This window comes from Atta colombica, unplaced genomic scaffold (assembly GCF_001594045.1).
Source record: "Atta colombica isolate Treedump-2 unplaced genomic scaffold, Acol1.0 scaffold275, whole genome shotgun sequence".
In the NCBI taxonomy this organism is placed as follows: domain Eukaryota; kingdom Metazoa; phylum Arthropoda; class Insecta; order Hymenoptera; family Formicidae; genus Atta; species Atta colombica.
The window spans coordinates 824,867-846,008 of record NW_017259376.1 but is presented as its reverse complement, the minus strand read 5'-3'; the positions used below and the strand labels follow the sequence as shown (position 1 = coordinate 846,008).

The window sequence follows — 21,142 nt, the reverse complement described above, 5'->3', positions numbered from 1 at the left end:
TATATATATATATATATCTTTTTATCATTTTATGATAAAGTATCTGAATAGACAAGTGTCTGAGTTAAGATTATCTTGTTGTTAACCTTATATTATTTTTGTCTATTATTGCTATGTTAATTAGAAATAAAATAATCAAAAATAAAAATTATACCTTTATATCCTGCAATTTGGCTGAAATTTGTTCCACTGCCAAATTTCTTGTTCCTATAAAGGTAGATTTACATATAGGACACACATGCAGCTGTACTCTGCATGCATTACATATGTGATGTCCATTTACACATTGGATTTTTACACCCTGTGTTGCTTCTAAGCATACGGGACATTGAAGCAATTCCTCCAATACATCACACCACTAAAACAATCAGAATTAATCATTCAGTACAATAATTATACAATTACAGAACACATGTAGTCGATGTTTCGACATAGTAATATATATATAAATAGTCTAATATATGCCATTTGCATTAATCATTTGTATTATCTGTATTTTCAACAATCTTCTAAATGTTCATTCTTTTAAACATTTTACTCATATTTTCATTTAAATCACTTTTAATTACTTTTAATATATTTCAGTTAAACACTGTAATCGCAATCTCAGCTAAATTCGGTAACATGTAAAGCGTGTAATAACATGACAGTGTGAGAATAGCAGTCTCACAAAAGAAATGAAGTGCTAGCATAAAAATATTAGCGTATGTAATATCATACCATAACTCGAATTTCCTCCATCGTGATTACGCGTATTTGGAGTTCGAAAGCAAAAAGCGATACTATCTTGAAGACACAAACGACCGGTAATCGTAACAAAACTAAGCCTTCTTTCGCGGAATTCCCCGTTTTCTTTCCCAACGCCACGTTCAATGTTACTCAGGTTTGCCACAATTCCGCGAAATAAAACTGCTAGAAAAGCATTCTTTATTTGATCAATTCGTAAAATTCTTTCTTCTGATTGATCAATCAAATGCTTCAAAGAATTATAGAAAAGAGACTTTTATAGACTTTTGACAATACCTAAAGAATAGATAAAAATGAACATCACTTAAGGTAAGATTACACGATGCTCAATTCTCGAATGATTGGACGCGTTCAAGTTGACAAAGCCACTGCTCGCCGTGTAAATGAACATAATTGGTTGTTACTTATAGATCTAACCAATCATATACAATCGTTCGATAAGCCTAGCTGCTTTGCCGTTTTGAACTCGTCCATTACTTGCTTTGTAGTCTGGGGGTCGATTCTACATCTTTAACAAGGGGATTCTGTATTTTGAAATATATTTTAAAACAAGGTGAAAATTATAAAAGTGAGCAAATTTACTAGAATACTGATTATTTTATTGGTTAACACCTAATAAATTTGCTCACTTTTGTAATTTTCATCTTGTTTAAAGATACAGAATCGATCCCAAAGTGAAAATTACAAAAGTGAGCACATTTACTAAGTGTTGACCAATGAAATTATTAGTATTCTAGTAAATTCGCTCACTTTTATAATTTTTATAATTTTCACCTCGTTTCAAGATACAGAATCGAGTCCCTGATTTGATGACATATATATTCTTTCCACCATGATTTGACGTTTGACAGATAACTACAAATTAACACAATGTCAATCGTTTACTCAATCACACAATTGTTTTTAATCTTTTCAAATAAGCTGTGAAGATAGTACATAATAAAAGAGATGCGATCCATTTGACGCTACAAATACTTTGAAGCTTTTGATTGATCAATCGGAAGAAAGAATTTTATTAATTAACTAATCAAAAAAATGCTTCAAAATCTTTTGTAGCATCAAGCGAACACATCTAAATTAATATAAATGTTTTTTGTTGTCTAATCTTACATTTAAGAGCATTTTAACTTTTTAGATACTTTAGATATCACTTATAATGAATACTTTATAAACGAATTTTTGAAGAACATAAAATTTTTAATTTACTATATATAAATAAATAAAAATGCCTTTCAAAATAATTTTCAAGGAATGCTGAAATGGAATATCTACTAATTAAATTTTTCTTATATTTTTGAAATGACTTTACAAAATTACAAATCTTTATAAAATTAACGTAGTACGTATATATACTAATAGTTGTTAGTAGAATACTGAGAACAAAAAAGTAAAAAAATTACATTTTTTAACTTTTGTACATGGAATTGTTAATTTATAAAGCATTTTAGACTTAAATGATAATAATGCCAATAATTAGTAATATTTCTGGTTCAATTAAGAGGACTTTTTTTTCCTTCGAAGTTTAACCGTTGCTTCAAAATTTTCTTAAAAGTAAAACTATGAGTTATACATCATATTAAAATTCACATTCATACAGTAGATCTCCAAGAAATATCCTAAAGACATCCAACATGAACATTCCTTTTCCTCTGAATCCTAAAAATATTCTCAAGTGTCTCTTGGATAAAGTACTGTATGGGCAGTAAATTTTACTTTAAAAAGTATATAAAAATGGGGCATCATTAATAAATTTTGATATCAAGAAAAATAAAAAAGTAAAAGTCCAAAGTTTTTAACAATTCAACATTTATTTTGTTATTTTGTAACGTTATTTTTATTTTTTATTACTTATAAATTTTTTTCTTAATAAAAATACAAAATAGTGATAAGTGGCACAAGAACCGCCATCTAACGAGCTAAAAACGACAGGAACGGGCCCTCCAGAATAGCATATAAACACATAAACTTGTCACACCACTACTAATAACGGGTGACGCTGACGTCCGATACTCCAACGCTCCTCACTCCTGACTCTTGTGTGCCGTGCTTAGCACAGCTATTGCGCGCGCAATGAATCAGACCGCGCCAGTATCGTGTATTCCTGCAGGGAAGATGTCGAAGACGAAGAAGGTACTGGACGAAGCCCGGGAAATCCAGAATCCCGAGCTGGACCTCGCGGACAAAGGCATCGCAACGTTCGAGGAGATGCCGGGATTGCGTGAGTCTCATCCAAGCGTCCTCGCGAGCGCGTCATCGCGAGATCGCCAAATTAGGCAACTTGTCGCTGGCCTCCGCTCCGCGATCCGCACTACGGCCATCTGCGCGGATCAGATCACGTGGGCGACTTCGCGTATGCGCGCGCGCGCGCTTACTCGTCCGCCTTTTAAATTTGACAATTTGCGTTTGACATAGAATAATGCGAACGATTAAAGATAATATAATTTAGATTGCGCGAACGCGAATTTTTAAACTTACTGTACTGAAATGTTAACATAAAGAGGATTCTTTTTCCGCTTTGAAATTATAAAAATTTCAAGAAAATAGGCTCTCCTTCCTTTTAGAAATTATCGACCTAATATCCTTTTCATTCTATCTTTTTTGACAGTCAATGAATAACAAAGATAGAACGATACTTGTATCGATATTGTTTCCTAAAATGGGAAAGCAGTTATATTATATTTATTCCAAAGTATAATTTTGAAATGTTAAATATCTCTTAAAATTTGAATAGAATTTTTTCAAATTTTTTCGAATTACACATGTAAAAGAATATGTATGCTTCTTACGAATCTGAGGATGAAGTTAAATTCAATATAATTATTGAATGATTATTTTTACATATATTTCGAATATTTATCTAATTTGATATTTGTATTTATAACTTTTACTTTAGATTTGAAAATATATATATAATTATATAAATATACATAAATATACATATAAATATATACCTATTTCATTTTAAGTTCAAAAAGTGTACATTATTTCAATTATATAAAAAACAGACTTACAATTATCAAAACCATCACTAAAATAAATTCTCGAAGTACATTATAAGTTTACAAAAGCTTTTGCATGTTTCAGTGAATATGATTAATGTAACGAGGCTAACGCTAAGTCACAATAAAATTCAAGGTGAGGTATCTTTAAGCTTAACACAATTTATATTGACCGATAACTTAATTGTTGTATCGCAAAAATTGTTGTTTTGGTACAGCGGTGCCACCGGGTCTCGCCAATCTAGTCAACCTGGAGATATTGAATCTCTTCAACAATCACATCACCGAGCTGCCTATATCTCTATCGCAAATGCCGAAGTTGAGAATCTTGAATGTAGGGTCAGTATCTACTTTTTACAGGACGTGTTCTTATTCCTAATTTTAGAATATTTAACTTCCGGCAGAATGAACCGGTTAGACGTGCTTCCTCGAGGCTTTGGCGCGTTTCCGGTTCTCGAGGTGTTGGACTTAACGTATAACAATCTCAGTGAAAAGAACCTTCCTGGAAATTTCTTCATGATGGGTCAGTTACGGTTGTTAGATCGTCTAATACGCCTCTTCGCAAAACTCGCATATTAATCTGTCTTTTCTTTAGAGACTCTAAGAGCGCTCTATCTTGCCGACAATGATTTTGAGTATCTGCCGCCTGAAATCGGCCAGTTGAAAAATCTTCAAATTGTAAGAGGATTTTAGAGTTTTCGTAGTTTTACAGCTTTATAAAAAAATGTTCCGTTTCTCTCGTCGAGATTCTCTCGATTGAAACATTTCAGCTCGTATTAAGGGAGAATGATCTGATCGAATTACCAAAAGAGATCGGAGAGCTGACACGTCTCAGGGAGCTGCACATTCAGGGAAATCGTTTAACAGTTTTACCTCCCGAGATAGGTAGATAGAATACTGCAATATGTGCATGTACATAGTAGTAATTAAGTAGAACGTATATACTGCATAATTCATATTACAGGGAACCTGGATTTAGTGAGTAACAAAGCAGTGTTTCGAATGGAATTCAATCCGTGGGTTACACCGATCGGCGACCAGCTGCAAGTGGGCATATCTCATGTTATGGACTACATTCGCTCGGAAACATATCGATAGTAGGTATTTATTAGGTCGCTTTATTAGATGCAATAATTGTTGTAATTATACATTGGCTATATTCAGCAGAATGTTTCTTTCACAACTATTGAAAGTTTTCTTCTCTAAGATCGAACTATTTCTTTAAATCTAAAGTATAATCCGAAAAGCATTTATTAAGCGTTGATTTTTGAACATAGTCGAATATTTCGAAGAATTTTTGAATTATTGTTTTATACGAATTTCCTCATAATTCTCATTTTTAACACTTTAGAATTTGGACTAAGATTCTGCAATTAATCGAGAAAAGTCAAGAAATCTTGAATAAATATTTGTCATTTTTTTTAGCGTTTACAATCGACATCAAAGTGCCAAAGGTCCGCCACCTGATATTGAGAACGATAAAAGCAAGAAGATCTCACGTGCTCGTTGAGCACTTGCGCTTTTCGTATGATTCTGACCAAGTAATACTATCTTCTACCTAATCTTTTGTACGGAGATTATTTTTACAAACCATATACTGCCAATAATCGTTTATTTATACTAATTAACGAATTCAAAAATTAAATAGTACCTTTTAGAAATAGGATTATAATGAGACAAAAGGCGTAATGCACATTAATAACATTGTTATACATTTATCTATTATATATTAATATATATGTACATATTATTTCTTAATTCAAAAAAATGTATGTATAAAAAAGAAATTTAACTTTTTGACATTTTTTTATTCTCGGTCCTCCAATATAAAAATAAATTTTATATATCTAAAGGATTGAAAATTTGAATATTTTAATAATTAATTCTTTTTATGACACAACATCGATATTTTATTTAAAAATTCTATTTGAAAATTAAGGCTTACTAGATTTTTATATGTATTTTGCCGTTTCCCTGGACAACGAGAAAGAAAATCGCAAAACAAATCATCTTGTCATTAATCTGTGTCATACATTTCCGGTGCCAATAACGCTCGTTTATCCCATCTATTACAAACTAGCGAGTCTTCAAAATGGTAAATATCGAAAAATATAGCTTAATCATTTGTAGATTTAGCAATTCAAAAATTATTACGGTTTTCCGCATGATAAAATATTAAATGATTTAAGATCGATATGTGTTACTACCTTTCGATACAATTATAAATGTTAGGAATCATAAATTCAAAATTAAAAAACATGTTTATTAAATAATGAGTTTATTAAATAATGAGAGATTTGATATTTTAAAATGGTAAAGAATGTAGATTTGCCATAAGATACATTAATTAATCGAAACTAATAGCGCGAAGTACTTTCGGTCCATATCGGCCAAGGCGGCGTGCAGATGGGCAACGCTTGCTGGGAGCTTTATTGCTTGGAGCACGGTATACAACCTGACGGTATGTTGCCACCGCAAACCTGCACGAGCGATGAGGGCTTCCAGACCTTCTTCAGCGAAACAGGTGGTGGAAAATACGTACCTAGAGCAGTTTTCCTCGATCTCGAACCAACAGTAATAGGTAAACTCGTTTTACGACAGTAATTAATAATGAGACAACATCAATATAAATTTGCAACTTATCATTGTCGTTCTTTAGATGAGGTACGCACGGGAACGTACCATCAGTTATTCCATCCCGAGCAATTGATTTCTGGCAAGGAAGACGCCGCAAATAATTACGCGCGTGGCCATTACACTCTAGGCAAAGAGATCATCGATCTTGTATTAGACAGGATTCGCAAAATAGCTGATATGTGTAGTGGTCTACAGGGTTTCCTCATCTTTCACGCGTTTGGCGGCGGCACTGGATCCGGCTTTGCTAGTCTGCTGATGGACCGACTATCCATGGACTACGGCAAAAAGGCAAAGCTAGAATTCGCCATATATCCGTCACCGCAAATTTCCACAGCAGTCGTTGAACCCTACAATGCAATCCTGACAACTCACACTACGCTGGAGAATTCCGATTGCGCATTCCTCGTAGATAATGAGGCAATCTATGATATTTGTAGGCGTAATCTGGACATCGAGCGACCAACTTACACAAATCTGAACCGGCTCATTGGTCAGATTGTCTCCTCGATCACAGCCTCTCTGAGGTTCGACGGTGCCCTCAATATCGATCTCGCCGAATTCCAGACGAATCTCGTGCCCTATCCTAGAATACATTTTCCTCTGGTAACTTACGCGCCCATTGTGTCCATCGAGAAGGCTTATCATGAACAGCTCACCGTGATGGAGCTTACCTCAGCCTGCTTCGAGCCAGCTATGCAAATGGTCAAGTGCGACCCGCGAAAGGGCAAGTACATGGCTTGCTGTTTATTGTACAGAGGCGACGTGGTGCCAAAGGATGTCAACGCGTCCATCGCGACTATCAAAACCAAGAGAACGATACAGTTCGTTGACTGGTGTCCAACGGGTTTCAAGGTTTCTTTTCTAGCAATTTTTTTTCGTGATATTAACGAGGATTTTGCAGTAAATTGTGAATTGTGATTTCTAAAAATTTTACCATGTGTTATAATCAATGTAAAAAACATTTCGGAATATACATTCTGATTTACTAGTTTGATTATATCTGCAGTTTTCTACTTTAGAATATTTTACATTTTTAGTTTTAGCTTTTGACATCAATTCTGACATTTTATTGATTTGATTTGAACATAATAGGTAGGCATCAATTATCAACCACCAACTGTAGTACCGGGAGGTGATCTGGCGAAGGTGCAAAGAGCTATGGCGATGTTGGCGAATACCACGGCGATCGCAGAGGCGTGGGCCCGACTGAATCGAAAATTCGATCTTATGTTCAGCAAACGAGCCTTCGTTCATTGGTAAAATTTTTTGATTTCACGAAATTAGAGACTTGCATAAATTTCTATTTGCGAATTGTAATACGTCAGGTACATCGGCGAAAACATGGACGAAAGTGAATTTAATGAAGCCAGAGAGGATCTGGCCGCGTTAGAGAAAGATTATCAAGAAGTCGGCACGGATTCCCTGGATGTCGGTGGCGAAGAAGAAATGTAACTACCTGTAAAAGACTCGCAGTGATAATCGCATGCATAAAGAACGCATGTACTTTTTGTGGGATAGATGAATGTTTTTTTTTATTCAATCACCGTTTTTGTAGGATTTTTACATTGTTTTGTTATCTTCTTGTACATGTTTTGTATGTATTGTTTTTGTTTTAGGTATATGAATTTTTGCGTCTTTGTGATATAATAAAAGAATCTGAACTCTCTTTAGTCCGTTATATATATTCTTTGATCGGAAACTTAGGGAAACTTATTAAGTTTTTAATGGAAGGTATTTTCAAAGGGAAATTTAAAGAGAAGGAAAATGAAAGACAGAACACCACTCGTAGATATTATAGGCTTTTTATTGTGGAACAGCACTCGGCTGCACGAATTATATTACATATGTATAAATTTCCGTCGACATCTTTACATTACGGTCAGAGAAAATCTCGCATAGCGCGTAACTTTTATTTTTTCCCCTTTTTCGAATGTAATAAAGTGTAGTTCAAAAATCGTAAATGTTTAGGGGATTTATTCTCGAAAAATATCGCATTAGAAAATATTGAAAATCTATAATATACGTAATGTATACATATGCATCATATTATTTTTGAATGCTTTCATATGCGATATTTTTTGAGAATACGACTCCTATACTTGTGCGTATTACTCTGATACATGAGAAATTTAAAAGAGGATATTGCAAAGAAGAAATAATAGTCTTTCTCTGTCTTACAGACATAATAAGCTCTGCAATGCCGAATTAAATAGTCGTTAGTCACATAATCATATAATTATAATAAAGGCGATAGTAAAGGCAAAGTAGAAATATAAGAACGATGATCGAGGTGCTGCCAAGCTGACGACAGAATTAACACAACTAATTACGCTGATCACAACGATAACGATGACAATGATAAACATTCGTAATTATTATCAAGCGTCTTACCCTATTTTTCTTCATCTCTATCGTCGCTACGTCAGCGACATTTTGGAACAAATCCTTATCTCGTCATATCATATCAATAGAATAATAATAATCTATTATTATATTCTTTTAATAGAATCTTGGATTGCGCCATTCGTTGGCAGACGCGCGTAATAATTTGCATATTTTCGTATCTATAAAATTTCACGGTCTCTCTCTCTTTCCCTGTATCTACTCATTCTCTCTCTTCCGTTTAGAGGAAAAAAAGAGAAAAGCTCTTTACCTTGTTCTTTTCATTATACTTTTTGGATTGGCAGATTAAGCCTGCCACTCACTGGACTAGAGATTTTCACTACCTTTATTGCGCATCTGTTATTATATATTCGAGAAGGAAGTATCTTCCTCTCCTCATTTCTTTCGTATTTGTTAAAAATTAACTCTTTAAAAGAGCCAGATACGTCATCCCCTTTAGCTCGAAAATCGTTTTGTTGTTTCAAGTTTTCTCTAGATTGTGAAACATTTGTCTTCCTCTCTTAGAAAAACAAATCGTAAAATAAAACTAACAAATTTTCTATCGATATAATGAGGACAATTCCTTTCTCATTCATAACTGATCGAAGAATGTAGATTTACAAAGATATTTGTAAACTTTGCCTAGAACAATCTCTCTCCGAAATGTAAAATTTTACAAATGCAAGATGAGATATATTGAACACGCAAGACACTTTCTCAAAGATTAACAAGACTTTCTGAGTTGTTCAAGAATCAATAGAATCAATATTCATGTATTCTCATCTCTTTTCACGTTCAAAGAATCAAATAACTAAATTCGAATAAATTCTTAATAGTTCTATTATAAGTTCTGTTGAATTAAAAAAATATTTAAAAAAAGCTTTACTGTTCGCAATCGACTTTCAAGTCGATTGTACAGTGCTTCGCAACGTTTTGTAAAAACATGCATCTGTAGAATCGCTACGTGAAGGCCAAAAATCTTTTACTAATTATCATCAGGCATATAATCAATCCAATATCAACGAAATCCGTGTTTAAAGGACACTGAAAATTCGATGAAAATTCGCGTGACATTCAGCAAATATTGTTATCTAGATTGAAGCGATTGTCATTGTCAGGATTTGCCTGTACGCGAATATCCGTTGGAGTATCGCGAAGACCGGATAAAATAGGCGGGAAACGTTTAAGATCTTTGGTAAAAACCCGCCTGACACAATCGGCGAAAATTACGGACGCTCAAATATTATCGTCCAAGGCGGAAATAATCGAGAAAGATGAACACTATTGGATCTCGAGTCCATCACGCTCTCATCGTGGTCGGGATATGAGACGACGAAGTCCTTTCGATCGCCTTAGAAAGGAGAGCCGGAGACGGATTAAGCTATCCAGATATCCTAGGCGTCCGATCAGAAAGTTTGCGCTAAGTAATTATACGGTCCGTTAAATAATAATGCTACGAGATAATGACTATGTTAATTCACCAATCATCACTCACTAATCGGCAAATCGTAAAAATAATAGCGGTCGTGGCAAATGAAGCTACTCGCGAATAATTAAAGACAAGTTACAATGAACTGAACAACTAATAATAATTAATAGTAGCGATAAAATATTAATAATAATAGTAATAATAAAATAATAATTAAAGATTGAATTTATGGTAGTAAATAGTAATAGTAATAGTAGTAGAATAGCAATAGTTTAGAGTGATAGTAGTAACTGGTAATGGTATAATGACGATTATGTCGCATGTGAAAATATCTAGAATCGATAACTCTTTTTGTCGATAACACAATCACACAATTCGCAGTCATTCACGTTTCTCTCATTTACAAATTAGCAGACAGAATATTGATATACAAGCAAATTTAACCAACATTACAGCCTTTTATCGCTTTCATTCTCTCTCACTCTCTCCCTCTCTTTCTCTCTTTCTATTGTTCGTATCCGAGGCAATTCATCTACGCGCTCTCGCTTGATCGACAGAGGTGGCAGTGATCGCGATTTTTAAAGCACCGCTGCTTTCTTTGTGCATGGTCCACCCATTAATGTGTTAATTGACAACGACGCGATTACGCTAACATGACGAAAACTGCCTTAAATATTAATTGAGTTAAATATTCGATTCAGCGCAACTTTGCGCTTCGCAATCCCCAAGAAGATCCTATGGGAAAAATCTCGTTTCTTGGTTTATCTACTTGTTTTACTTGCTGGAACGTGCCTCGTTTGTTTTAATAGAAAAAAGAGATACGGCAGTATGAAGGCGGCGAATTCCGCTTCGATTTTGTTCGTTCCGGTAATCATGAAGGCGGCGGGCGAGAAGCGCGATGGCGATGAAGCGCGACGGATTCGACGCGGAAGGAAACCAAGACGACGGAAGCACGGTGATGGACGCGGTGGCGGTGGCGATGACGGCGCTGAGAACCAGGAAGACGTCCGCACACTCTTTCTCTCTCCATTCTTCGGTCACTCCCGAATTGTTCAAGAACGATAAATACGGATGACGTCGCGAATTGGCGCTCGGCAAAGCGGACAGTGACCGCCACCCTTGCCACGCCATTGTTGAATCGCACAGGTATAACACATACACATGTGGCCGCACATGTAAAGCACGCTATCGATACTGCGCTCGTAGCAGATAGAGCACTCGCTCAACGTCGGCTGCAGGCCTTCGCCCCATTGATGCAGATGAGATGAAGTCGCGCGTGACGATGTCAGAGTGCCATCCAGGCTCTGGTAGGTCACCGGGTCGACGTACGTCGACGAGCCGGTACTGGCCATTGTTCCGGTCAACGGTGGCGAGGATTGTCTGGAGGATCCAGGATGTGGAACTGGCGCAGGAACAGTCGCTGCCGCCGAAAGATGCACCGGTTGCGTTGATGAATTCCTGTGCGTCGCGGAAGCGTAAATCGGCTGTGGCGTGGGCGGCGGTGGTGTCGGATAACCGGCTTGGGGCGGTAGATTCACGACGAGTACTGTTCCGCCGCCCACCGCTGGTTTGAACTGCACCATCTCGGAAAATCTAGACAATTCCGTGGCGGCGTTGCTATGATTCGAAAGTTGCTGCTGTTGTTGTTGCTGCTGCTGCTGCTGCTGCTGTTGCTGCTGCTGTTGAATGACATTGGCAGGTGAGGGATTGCTCGGACGTTGCCGAGGCGGTGAGGTCGGTCTACTGGCCAACATTCTGACACGTTGAGTGCTTCCATAGGCATCCACGAACGCCCACAATTGAAGGCTCTGATCGACGTGCATGACGACATTGGGCGCACCACCATTCTTGCTCATCTGCACCTCGCCATAATGCGTGACCGTGAAGGCAATTTCGTCACCTGGCTGCGGACTCGACGCCACGTCTTTGGAGACCACCCAGTATTCAGGACGATCTAACAGCAAGTCGCTATCATCCGGCAAATCCTCTGCCGTTAGCCGTGCCGGGTCGCACGAAGTCAGACCTAGGGCTAAAGCGCCAACATACATTGGTTCTGTAGAGAGAATCTGCACGACCAATCGCTCTCCCAATAACAACGGCCGACTCGTGAACGCGTAGCCGTGACAGAACTCCGTGTCCGTACGCGTCGCCACGCACTGCTGGTTGCTGAAGCAGATGTTCCTACCCCGAGTCCTGCGGAAAAAGACAATGAAGAAGCGATTAACCTCGGCGGCACTCGTTCATTTAATGATGGGCGTCTTAGGAAATCATGAAAAGTGAATGGCAAATTAATTCTGTGCGACTGAACGGCGCACAGTGGTCACTTCGTTTATCTGAGCGAAATTGTTTTATTTGATAAAACGTGTTTGATGCTTGGAAAAATTGATGCTGAGAAAATCTCACGAAAGGATAGAAACTAATTTAAATGAATTTGTAAATGGGATTTAGGAAAATATTGAAAAAAAATAATATAGAAAAATAATATAGAAAAAATTGATTAAAATCTCATTGCGGTCAAAAAAATCACTTCTCTGCATCAAAATTTTTAATGTTTGGTTTATCCCGCCAAACGCAAAATAATGCTTCTCGTCGCACTTCGCATGCCAAAACTAAGAATGAGCACAAAATCTAAAGTTGCAGCTAGATTTAATGTAAAACAATTTAAAGTTGCAGCTAGATTTAATGTAAAACAATTATTAGGAAGTAATTTAAGAATTCTATGCAAATAACTTGATTGAATTTTCACGCCAATTCCGAGTTTTCTCCTTTATCAAGCTTCACAAAATATGTAAAAAGAAATAGAAATTTGTAAAGCCAATTTTTTAAGTCATAAACTCCTTTATTCACATTTAAAATTCTTATTAGTTTCAGATTATAAAGTGCTTATTTATTTATATTTGTAGGATCCACAGCAAGAACAGAAAGAAAAACCTCTATTTAGCAAAAACTCACTTATTGAAATCAGGGCACGAGTCGCAATAAGTGCATCTTGTAGAATCGTTCATTCCACCAACGATTCCTCACTCGATTTTTGAATAAATTATTTTTAGATTTCATACTTCCAAGTATTCAGACTTATTTTTATGCAATAAAAAAAGTTTAAAAACGTCCAATTGAATTTTTGACTTTCGCGCGCTCAAATTCACAAAAGTGACCACTATGCGGCGCAGTGGATGATTATATGCTTCCATTGTTTGATTGCTTCCAAATCAATGACTTTCAACTTTCGCGTTAATCTCTCAAAAAAAAACTATCGCGTCGAGTAATGTGAAACTTTGCTAATTTGATCAGACAACTTTAATCAGAAAGCGTAATATTGTGTAAATGACGTTTCGAAGCAGACAAGTTGATCCTAAGTAATTCTCTCCGGATAATTCAATTACGGTTTAAGTCAGCAAATAAAAAAATCTTTTCCGCAACATGTATTAATTGAATCATGAATAAAACGTGAGTGGATGATTTAACACGTTCGATGTAACATGTACTCACGAGTGGAAAGGCAGAGGCGTGAAAAGGACGCCAGGGGGTTGAAATCTGAGACCGGGTAACTCCACGTCAGGTTCATGATGAATCGACATGTTCTGCATAGACGGCACGATGATCCTTTCGACATCTCGACCGGCATTACTAGCGTCGTCCATGGCCGAGTGCCTACTATGCTGCGCATTGTCCTCGTTGCTGTGCTCGGCGCCCCTACGTATGTTGTTGAAGTGCTGGCGATTCGGATCGACAAATTCAATCGCGGTGCTGTTACCGTAGACGTCGATGATCGCCCAGAGCGGACCTCGAGTCTCGACGCCGCTGAAGAAGAGACCCTTCTCCTCGCCATTGACACCAAAATGCACGTCACCAGCCGATGTAACGTAATAGAAGAGTACCGTATCTCTCTCCGCGAACCTCTCGGCGAGGGCTTTAGCCCAGTAACCTGGCTTATTTGTCAAATCTGGGCACGCGTACCTTGGTAAACCACTTCGGAGATTGATCGGGTCATTGCTGGTAAAGCCGAAACGAATCACGCCGCTCCAATTGTCGGAAATCTCCAGGAACTTCACGCAGACCTGCACAGTTTCACAGAAAAGCGACCATGTAGAACGCAATTTGATTTACAAGAAAGAGAAAAGAAAAGAAGCCACCTTGTGAAACGATAGAGGTGCCGCTCGAGCGATCCTAAAATGGAGCTTTATTCGAGGCATCTTCGGGAATTAATTACGCTCGATTATTCGTCCCACATATTACGTCATTATACATTTTACGACTAATCTTAGATACATCATGAAATTGAAAACACGCTTAAACACCCAAAACGACGCACGCCCACCTGTCTTATATCAGTAAAGTCTTTGAATATTCGTTCAGATTGGAAGACCGGATGATTCCGTGAAAATTGTTTGAATCATTCAGCGCGGTTATACGATCTACTCGCGTTACATAACTACAGACAGACATGCGATAAGTCTGTTGAACGCGAGCATCGCCGGAGGTTTGTAACTCTCAACCTGGACGATATGCAAAACAACGACCTACGCAAAAAATACATTATTTTCATAGTCGCGGCAGCGATCCGTTTTAATATTCCGAGGAATGCGAACAGCGATTTCTCGAGCGTAACGAGAGTCGTCAGTTTCCCACAATCGACACGGGCGCCAGTCAGGATAGATTAGTGATTTATTAAAAGCCGTTACGGCAATCGAGGAATCTCACCTTCTCGCCTACTCGCACCGGTCTGGCGCTAAAAGTGACACCCTTGCAAAAACTTTCGTGTCTTCGAGCGATTGTACCGCCATTGCACAGCCTGATGTTGTCACCGTGCACGTGGTGAAACGTCAACGGTGGCAAATTGTTGGTACCCGCGTTCGAAGATCTGGGAGCTGAAACAGAAAATGATAACCGTCAATGATCAAACATCGTCCGCTATACACTTTTATGTTCTTTTATGTATATATTTCAAATCATTTAGTTTGTTTTGCAGATGTGGTTGTTTCGTAATCGATATTAATATCGTTGAATTATGGATAAAAGAATGTGCAAAAATTATCTCTGTTCAACGAGAAAATGATCTCGGTTTACACATAGCAGACAATGTAACGCTGTACAACGCTATACAACGCTGAAGACCTGTGCAAAACGGACGAGTTTTCGTTCGATCCGAGGTCATTCTCTCGTTAAACGGAATATATGCTTATTTATGCGTGTTATGTAAATAACATTCATTTACATAAGAAGCATAAATAAAAAGATTTTTATAGCTATTTGTGGGCATTATGTAAATAATATTTCTCTAATGACACATATGTATGTAAGTAAGTACAAATCTTTCTTACAAGTTGCAACGATTATGAAAAATTGAGAAAAAAATCTGTTTCAAAATCTAATATTTTTGATTTTTTCAAAACACACTCGATATATTCAAAAAGTTATTAGAGTTAGTTATTAATAAGATATATTAAAAAACTCTTGAAATATTCAATTTTTCAAAATACCCTTAAGAGAAGGTCGGATAGTATCGGACAAAGATTGTTTAAAATTTTGAACGCGAGTGACAACATTTGATAAGCCAAGGAAAATCTATTTTCACATGAGAACTAGTGTCTCTCTATATTGAGAATAGACGCAGTTGTTGTTTAGTATTAAGAGTTATTGTATTTTGTTGTGTAGTTTATTTATGCCGACACGAAGATTATTTGCAACCAAACACGTCATTTGTAAGTCGAATTTCATTTTTAGTTTGCCAAATAAAACAGCCTCTATTATTCTTTGAAATATAAATCTTTCTTGTTTTAAAACTGCTTGTTTCATACGTTGTTTATCATTCAGATGATATCAGATAATAAGATGATAGACGATAAAATAAAGGTCTGAGGTACAAGGATTCTTTATAATATTATCATATGCGTCTAACATTTTAAATAATTTTGTTTGACCTTTCCCTATCAACCAACAAAATTTTGAGACAGGCAAATAGAAAGAAGAAAGCAGATAATAATGGAATCTATCAAGTAACATATTCTTTTTTTAATTTATGTAATTTATTTTTTTTGTCCTATACCACTAATTTATAGAAAATGTAATAAAAACTTAAAAATGAAAAAATTTTGACTATTTTTAGAAAAATATAATTGCGAAGGTATTTAGATATAATGTTCTATATTATATGTATTACACCTTATTATGTATGTTACATTTAATTTTTGTCATCCAAGAAAACAAAATCTCGAAAAAAACCTAAAATGTAAAATATCCGATCTTCTGTTATTAACTCCTGGAATTTCTATCTTATACAGAAATAAAATACGCGACGTTTATTAATTTATATTTATATGAGGATGATTATCTTTTTTCTATTCAATATAAACTTATGAACATTGCATCTTTCAAGGATCGCCTCGACCTTTCGACCGATTGTTTCATAGGCGCGTAGGCGTTGGCTACGAAGGATTTCTCTTTTTTTTAAAGCGCGATGTAACGTTTGTCAAAAGAATTAGGCCGTGGATTTCTGGCGTGGTAGGGAAATTCACTTGAGGTAAGGCCACTTCGGAGAGGACAAAGAAGCTTTTCAGCGCAGCGCAAAGAAAAGGAGGGAGAAATTCGATCAGGGAATTGGAATGCAAAAGCACCTCTCATCAGGGTCTGAGCGTTTCCACTTCGGTATTTCATAATGCAGGCTTGCAGATCTGGAATGCCAGGATGTTTCCAGACGATCAGTGAGAATGGAATCGCGTCAGCAGATATCAGTGTAGGAAAATCCTCGAAAAATTTTTGTCGAGATAATTAGGTAATCATCTCATTTTCATAATTCATGCGAAGATCTTTATCTTTATATATAAAGAAAAGGCATTGAATACATGAAAAGAATGATTTTGCTGAAAGATCTAAAATTTTACTGAATATAGATTTAAAAATAATTTTATTGAAAACTCAACCTATCAAAAATTTTTTGCGGCATTGCTTTTATTATTTTTTTTATTATTTTTTCAACATAATTATTTTGATAGTCCAACAAAATTATTTTCAAATCTGTATCCAACAAAATTTTATATGTTTCAGCAAAATCGTTCCATGTATCGTTTTAATTGTTTTACCATTATTATTATTATTTTTCACAAACATTTTGATCGATCACTCATACGCAGATAACATACGATACACAATCGATAGTATTTATTAACAAATTTAATGAATTTTGAAGGAATCTTGACAGCTCGAAAGTTTCGCGTCTTTGTTCTCGGTTTGAAAGTAAACCGGGAGTGCCGCGGCGAATCGACCGGCGCTCGCGAGAGCCTCGTTCTTACTGACTATGGTAACTATCGATATGCCAAGGCGCGTAGCCGATATTGTACGTGCGCCGGAAACCGCACGTTGCGCACCGGAAGCGGCCTCCAAGAGCGGACGCCAAGTATCGAGGTACACCAGGACGATCCGCTTTCTCTGCAAAACGGATGGCAGTCCGGAAACCGCCGTTACAATATACGAAGGAGGGAGTTGATTTACACCTTGGTGACTTCATTCGCCAACATGCAGTGCTTCCTCTGTGAAAGAAATAAAAATGCGGAAGAGAAACAATGTACGGTTTTGCTCCGAAATAAGTCAATAAAAATGTATCTACTGTGTTAATCAATGATAGAAGAAACGCTTCACTCTCGAAAGAACTAAAACTCTAATAAGTTAGAATCGCAAAGAGAATAAATTAAGAAGTTATTAAATTAAATTATTTAACAAAATTAAAACTTGATCCTTATTGTTTCTTTTTCTTCTCGTGCCACACTGAAAAAAAATTTACTATATCTTAATAAATATTTTTTTAAATATTATGAGTAAATATTTACTTACATAAATATTTACATAAATATTTACTCAATGAAAAAAATTATAATTAAATCAAATTAATGGTTCTTGTATCAAATAAATATACCTATAAATATTCAATGAAATATTTATTAAGATATAGTTTTTTTTTTTTCAGTACGTACCGAATGTTGTCATATTCGCGATGACCATTTTTTTGACGGCAGTTCGGAACAACACTATCGATAATAACAGTCTGAATCACTGCACGAAGATTTTTCAGCCAAAAAATTCTTGTCCCAGGGTCTGCTATTAATCTTTATTTGCTTGATAAGGATGGAGTCGATATTTCTCAGGCTGATTTTACATTCCCGAAATAGGCAAGTTTTCAAATCTTAACCGTCCTGAAGGTCTCTTACCTCTTTCTTATTTATTTCACATTCCATTTATTTCACAATTTTTTTTATCTTCTTTTATCTGCACTTTCCTAATGACAAAAATATACGCTATCTATTCCTGAAAACATCCAGTCCATTGTTAGAAAATTGTCACGGAAGTGCGCGATATAAAAATTGCTCGATAAGGCAATTAATTTGTTAATGATTCGAGTGGTGGCGATCGATGTCGTTGAGATTGACTAAATAAATGCTATTTGCAGGTAAAAAAAGTAGTACCAATAAAAAATCACGGACCGTTTGATTTCTCACGCTCTCGATAAGGTGCTCGTATTAGGAAACACGCTAATTATAAATTCTAATTTCTTCCCTCCTTTCGCTGTCGGGGGCAGGAGGGAAGGGAAAGACGCGGAACAGACATGCTTTTTCCTCTCTCTCGCTCGGTGAGACCGTTATTACACAGTGAAATTATGTAAAAAGTAAATGCGCAAGGTTTCCAGCATTTTACGGGAGTCAGGTCATTGCGAGACGCTGAGGTCACAACGTACAACTGCGAACGGAACGATTGCGCGCTCCGTCGCAATTTTGAGTCACGTCTTCTGTTCCGCTTGTTTTCTTGCGTAGTTTTCGGCCGGTCACCCGAAAGGAGCTATCCACTGTGAGGTAACATTGCGAAATTCAGGATTGCCCAGATATAGTCATTCCTGGAAATCGCGAATCGTCCTGTTGATCGTTGCGGTCACAAGTTTTATTACGCCTTCATAGGCGTAATAAAAAAAAGGATCGAATAACATAAATCGAGTGATAATGAAGCGCTAAGCGTTTGAACATTATTAAGACACATATGGCGGTTTTTGTTGGACGATCTTATTCTTTGAATCTGTTTCTCTGAGACTCGATTACACAATGAAAAAGCAGATAGATGTCCATTCATTTGTAACGCGGAAAGAATGATTTTATTGAAGCATCTAAAAATTTAGCTAGATATAGATCTGAAAATAATTTTGTTGGCACTACCAAATAATTAAGTATGAGAAATCTTAAATATGATTAGCAATACTGCAAACAATTTTGATATTCCAGCAATCAGTTTAGACGTTCCACATAATTAATACATTTTAATAGTCCAAAATTATTATTAGATTTTATGTAGCTAAATTTTTAGATACTTCAGTCAAATCATTCTTTCCTGAAGCTATAAAAAGTTTTGACTAACCTTTCTTTTACTATTACATTTAAGACTCAACTTAAGCATGACAATTATAACATTGCAGGATTATAATCGAGACTAAGCAATGAAGAATAGATGGAAAATCGGGTGGTCCCGAAAAGACACGTCTATGATTTTCAAATGTGTGGAAAAATAATGCAAATAAATAACAAATAATGCGCATCTCACAACGAAAGTTCTATTCATGCGAATTGAAGAAGCGTCGTTGTCAAGATTAGTCGCAGCAAAAACATGAATCGCCGACGCATCTCCATCGGTTGGTCGGTTAGAAACACCCGGCCAATTCACCGTGGGAATGTTATGATGTATACCGTTGCATCTCGCCAACGTTCTTGTTGGCCTCGGCGTACCAAACCATGACTCCATTTACCCCTCGCAATGGACCGTTTATTCGCCACCGCCACGACTTCGCCGCAGACGAAAAGACGTTCCGCGGAAACAGCTGATTGTGAGCTTGTGCAGCGCATTATCGTGGATCGTGAATTATTTTAGCCCTTTGCAAAATGAAATTCTTTACTCGCTTCTATTCACGATATTACTATTTTCATTTGAATTTTTCCCTCCGCTTTCAGATAATTTTCAGAGAAAACCAAATATCTTCAAAAGGAAAAGAACAATTTTGTTAAAGTACAAATTTAGATTCAAATCAGAATATAATTTTTGTTGAACCAACATCAAAATAATTATAAAGAACGCTTAAATGTTGATGATAATAAATAGGAAATAAAAGTTCTAAACAGTCGAGCTAGATCTTTAGTGCACAAATAGTGCACTAAATATAAAAATAGTGCACAATTTTGGTACGAATTATATACTTATACTTATTCATATACTTATATTCAATCCTGAAAACTTTATATGAGCATCAATATTATTAAATTGCTTGTCAATTTAATTTGTGACATTACTATTCTAGTTCTATTAGGATTGCGTTTAAAGATTAAAAATTGAATTTGATGAACAGTTTGAATATGAATAAATTCATCTCAAATTATTTAAGCACTTAATTTAAGCATTTAGGCCTTTTATTTCCTATTTGTTGTAATATTCACATTACTTAAAACATACTTTGTTTAATGCTGATGAGTATTGCTGCAAGATTTTAACATTGTAACAATTAGTTTAAATGTCCTACATAATTATTTTTATACAAATAAAATTATTTTAAAATCTAAATTTTTAGATACTTCAGCAAAACTGTTTTTTCCACGTAATAAAAATTCAGCAGGATGAACTTTTCTTTGTAGAGCAGTTCAAGTTTCCGCGAATCTTCATTGAAAGGTCGGCGCTCGATTGGATTGACACGCGAACTGCTTTCAGTGGCGAGGATCAGTCACGGTCGCGAAATACAATGTACCACCTGAACAGTTATGCGAACATTCGCTGAGTAATCGCCGATTCAATCATCGACAGTCATTAAACGCGACGCGCGCGCGTCTTCCTTTTTTTCTCTAGAGTAGACCGAGTATCGAGCGATTGATCGTCGCTCTCCACGCAAATCGCACGAGTCAGCGAGATTCTCTCACTCTCTCTCTCTCTC

The 21,142-nt window shown here is 36.2% G+C and overlaps 4 protein-coding genes across 6 annotated transcripts in view; 2 read left to right on the top strand and 2 right to left on the bottom strand.

Annotated features, from left to right (window-relative positions):
- Positions 1-1,011, bottom strand: part of LOC108689705 — a 2,151-nt gene extending 1,140 nt beyond the window's left edge. Inside the window, exons 1-2 of the mRNA XM_018196595.1 lie at positions 721-1,011; positions 155-358 (exon numbers count right to left, since the gene is read on the bottom strand). Of these exons, the coding sequence (XP_018052084.1) occupies positions 155-358; positions 721-741 (225 nt within the window). The 5' untranslated portion in view covers positions 742-1,011. The remainder of the gene's footprint in view (positions 1-154; positions 359-720) is intronic.
- Positions 1,012-2,817: 1,806 nt separating this feature from the next.
- LOC108689706 (ras suppressor protein 1) lies at positions 2,818-5,430 on the top strand. The gene is made up of 8 exons (XM_018196596.1): positions 2,818-2,965; positions 3,832-3,882; positions 3,965-4,085; positions 4,151-4,269; positions 4,342-4,424; positions 4,517-4,631; positions 4,711-4,843; positions 5,172-5,430. The coding sequence occupies exons 1-8, from the start codon at positions 2,818-2,820 to the stop codon at positions 5,254-5,256; spliced, it is 855 nt and encodes a 284-aa protein (XP_018052085.1). The 3' UTR covers positions 5,257-5,430.
- A 686-nt stretch (positions 5,431-6,116) lies between these two features.
- LOC108689702 (tubulin alpha-1 chain-like) lies at positions 6,117-7,850 on the top strand. The gene is made up of 4 exons (XM_018196588.1): positions 6,117-6,327; positions 6,406-7,235; positions 7,476-7,639; positions 7,709-7,850. The coding sequence occupies exons 1-4, from the start codon at positions 6,153-6,155 to the stop codon at positions 7,833-7,835; spliced, it is 1,296 nt and encodes a 431-aa protein (XP_018052077.1). The 5' UTR covers positions 6,117-6,152; the 3' UTR covers positions 7,836-7,850.
- A 2,584-nt stretch (positions 7,851-10,434) lies between these two features.
- The window catches only part of LOC108689745 (protein neuralized), a 59,589-nt gene continuing 48,881 nt past the window's right edge, over positions 10,435-21,142 (bottom strand). For all 3 annotated transcript variants that reach the window (XM_018196670.1, XM_018196667.1, XM_018196669.1), the window contains 3 exons: positions 14,896-15,062; positions 13,684-14,252; positions 10,435-12,387 (listed from right to left, as the gene is read on the bottom strand). In XM_018196670.1, the coding sequence (XP_018052159.1) occupies positions 11,247-12,387; positions 13,684-14,252; positions 14,896-15,062 (1,877 nt within the window). In that variant the 3' untranslated portion in view covers positions 10,435-11,246. The remainder of the gene's footprint in view (positions 12,388-13,683; positions 14,253-14,895; positions 15,063-21,142) is intronic.

What these genes read in the sequence shown, in the direction of transcription:
- LOC108689706 (XM_018196596.1), top strand. Translation starts at nt 2,818, where the DNA reads ATGAATCAGACCGCGCCAGTATCGTGTATTCCTGCAGGGAAGATGTCG. An exon ending in TTGAGAATCTTGAATGTAGG is followed by an intron (nt 4,086 to 4,150) that starts GTCAGTATCTAC and finishes AACTTCCGGCAG; the next exon opens with AATGAACCGGTTAGACGTGC. An exon ending in CGCTCGGAAACATATCGATA is followed by an intron (nt 4,844 to 5,171) that starts GTAGGTATTTAT and finishes CATTTTTTTTAG; the next exon opens with CGTTTACAATCGACATCAAA.
- LOC108689702 (XM_018196588.1), top strand. Translation starts at nt 6,153, where the DNA reads ATGGGCAACGCTTGCTGGGAGCTTTATTGCTTGGAGCACGGTATACAA. An exon ending in TCTCGAACCAACAGTAATAG is followed by an intron (nt 6,328 to 6,405) that starts GTAAACTCGTTT and finishes GTCGTTCTTTAG; the next exon opens with ATGAGGTACGCACGGGAACG. An exon ending in GGTGTCCAACGGGTTTCAAG is followed by an intron (nt 7,236 to 7,475) that starts GTTTCTTTTCTA and finishes TGAACATAATAG; the next exon opens with GTAGGCATCAATTATCAACC.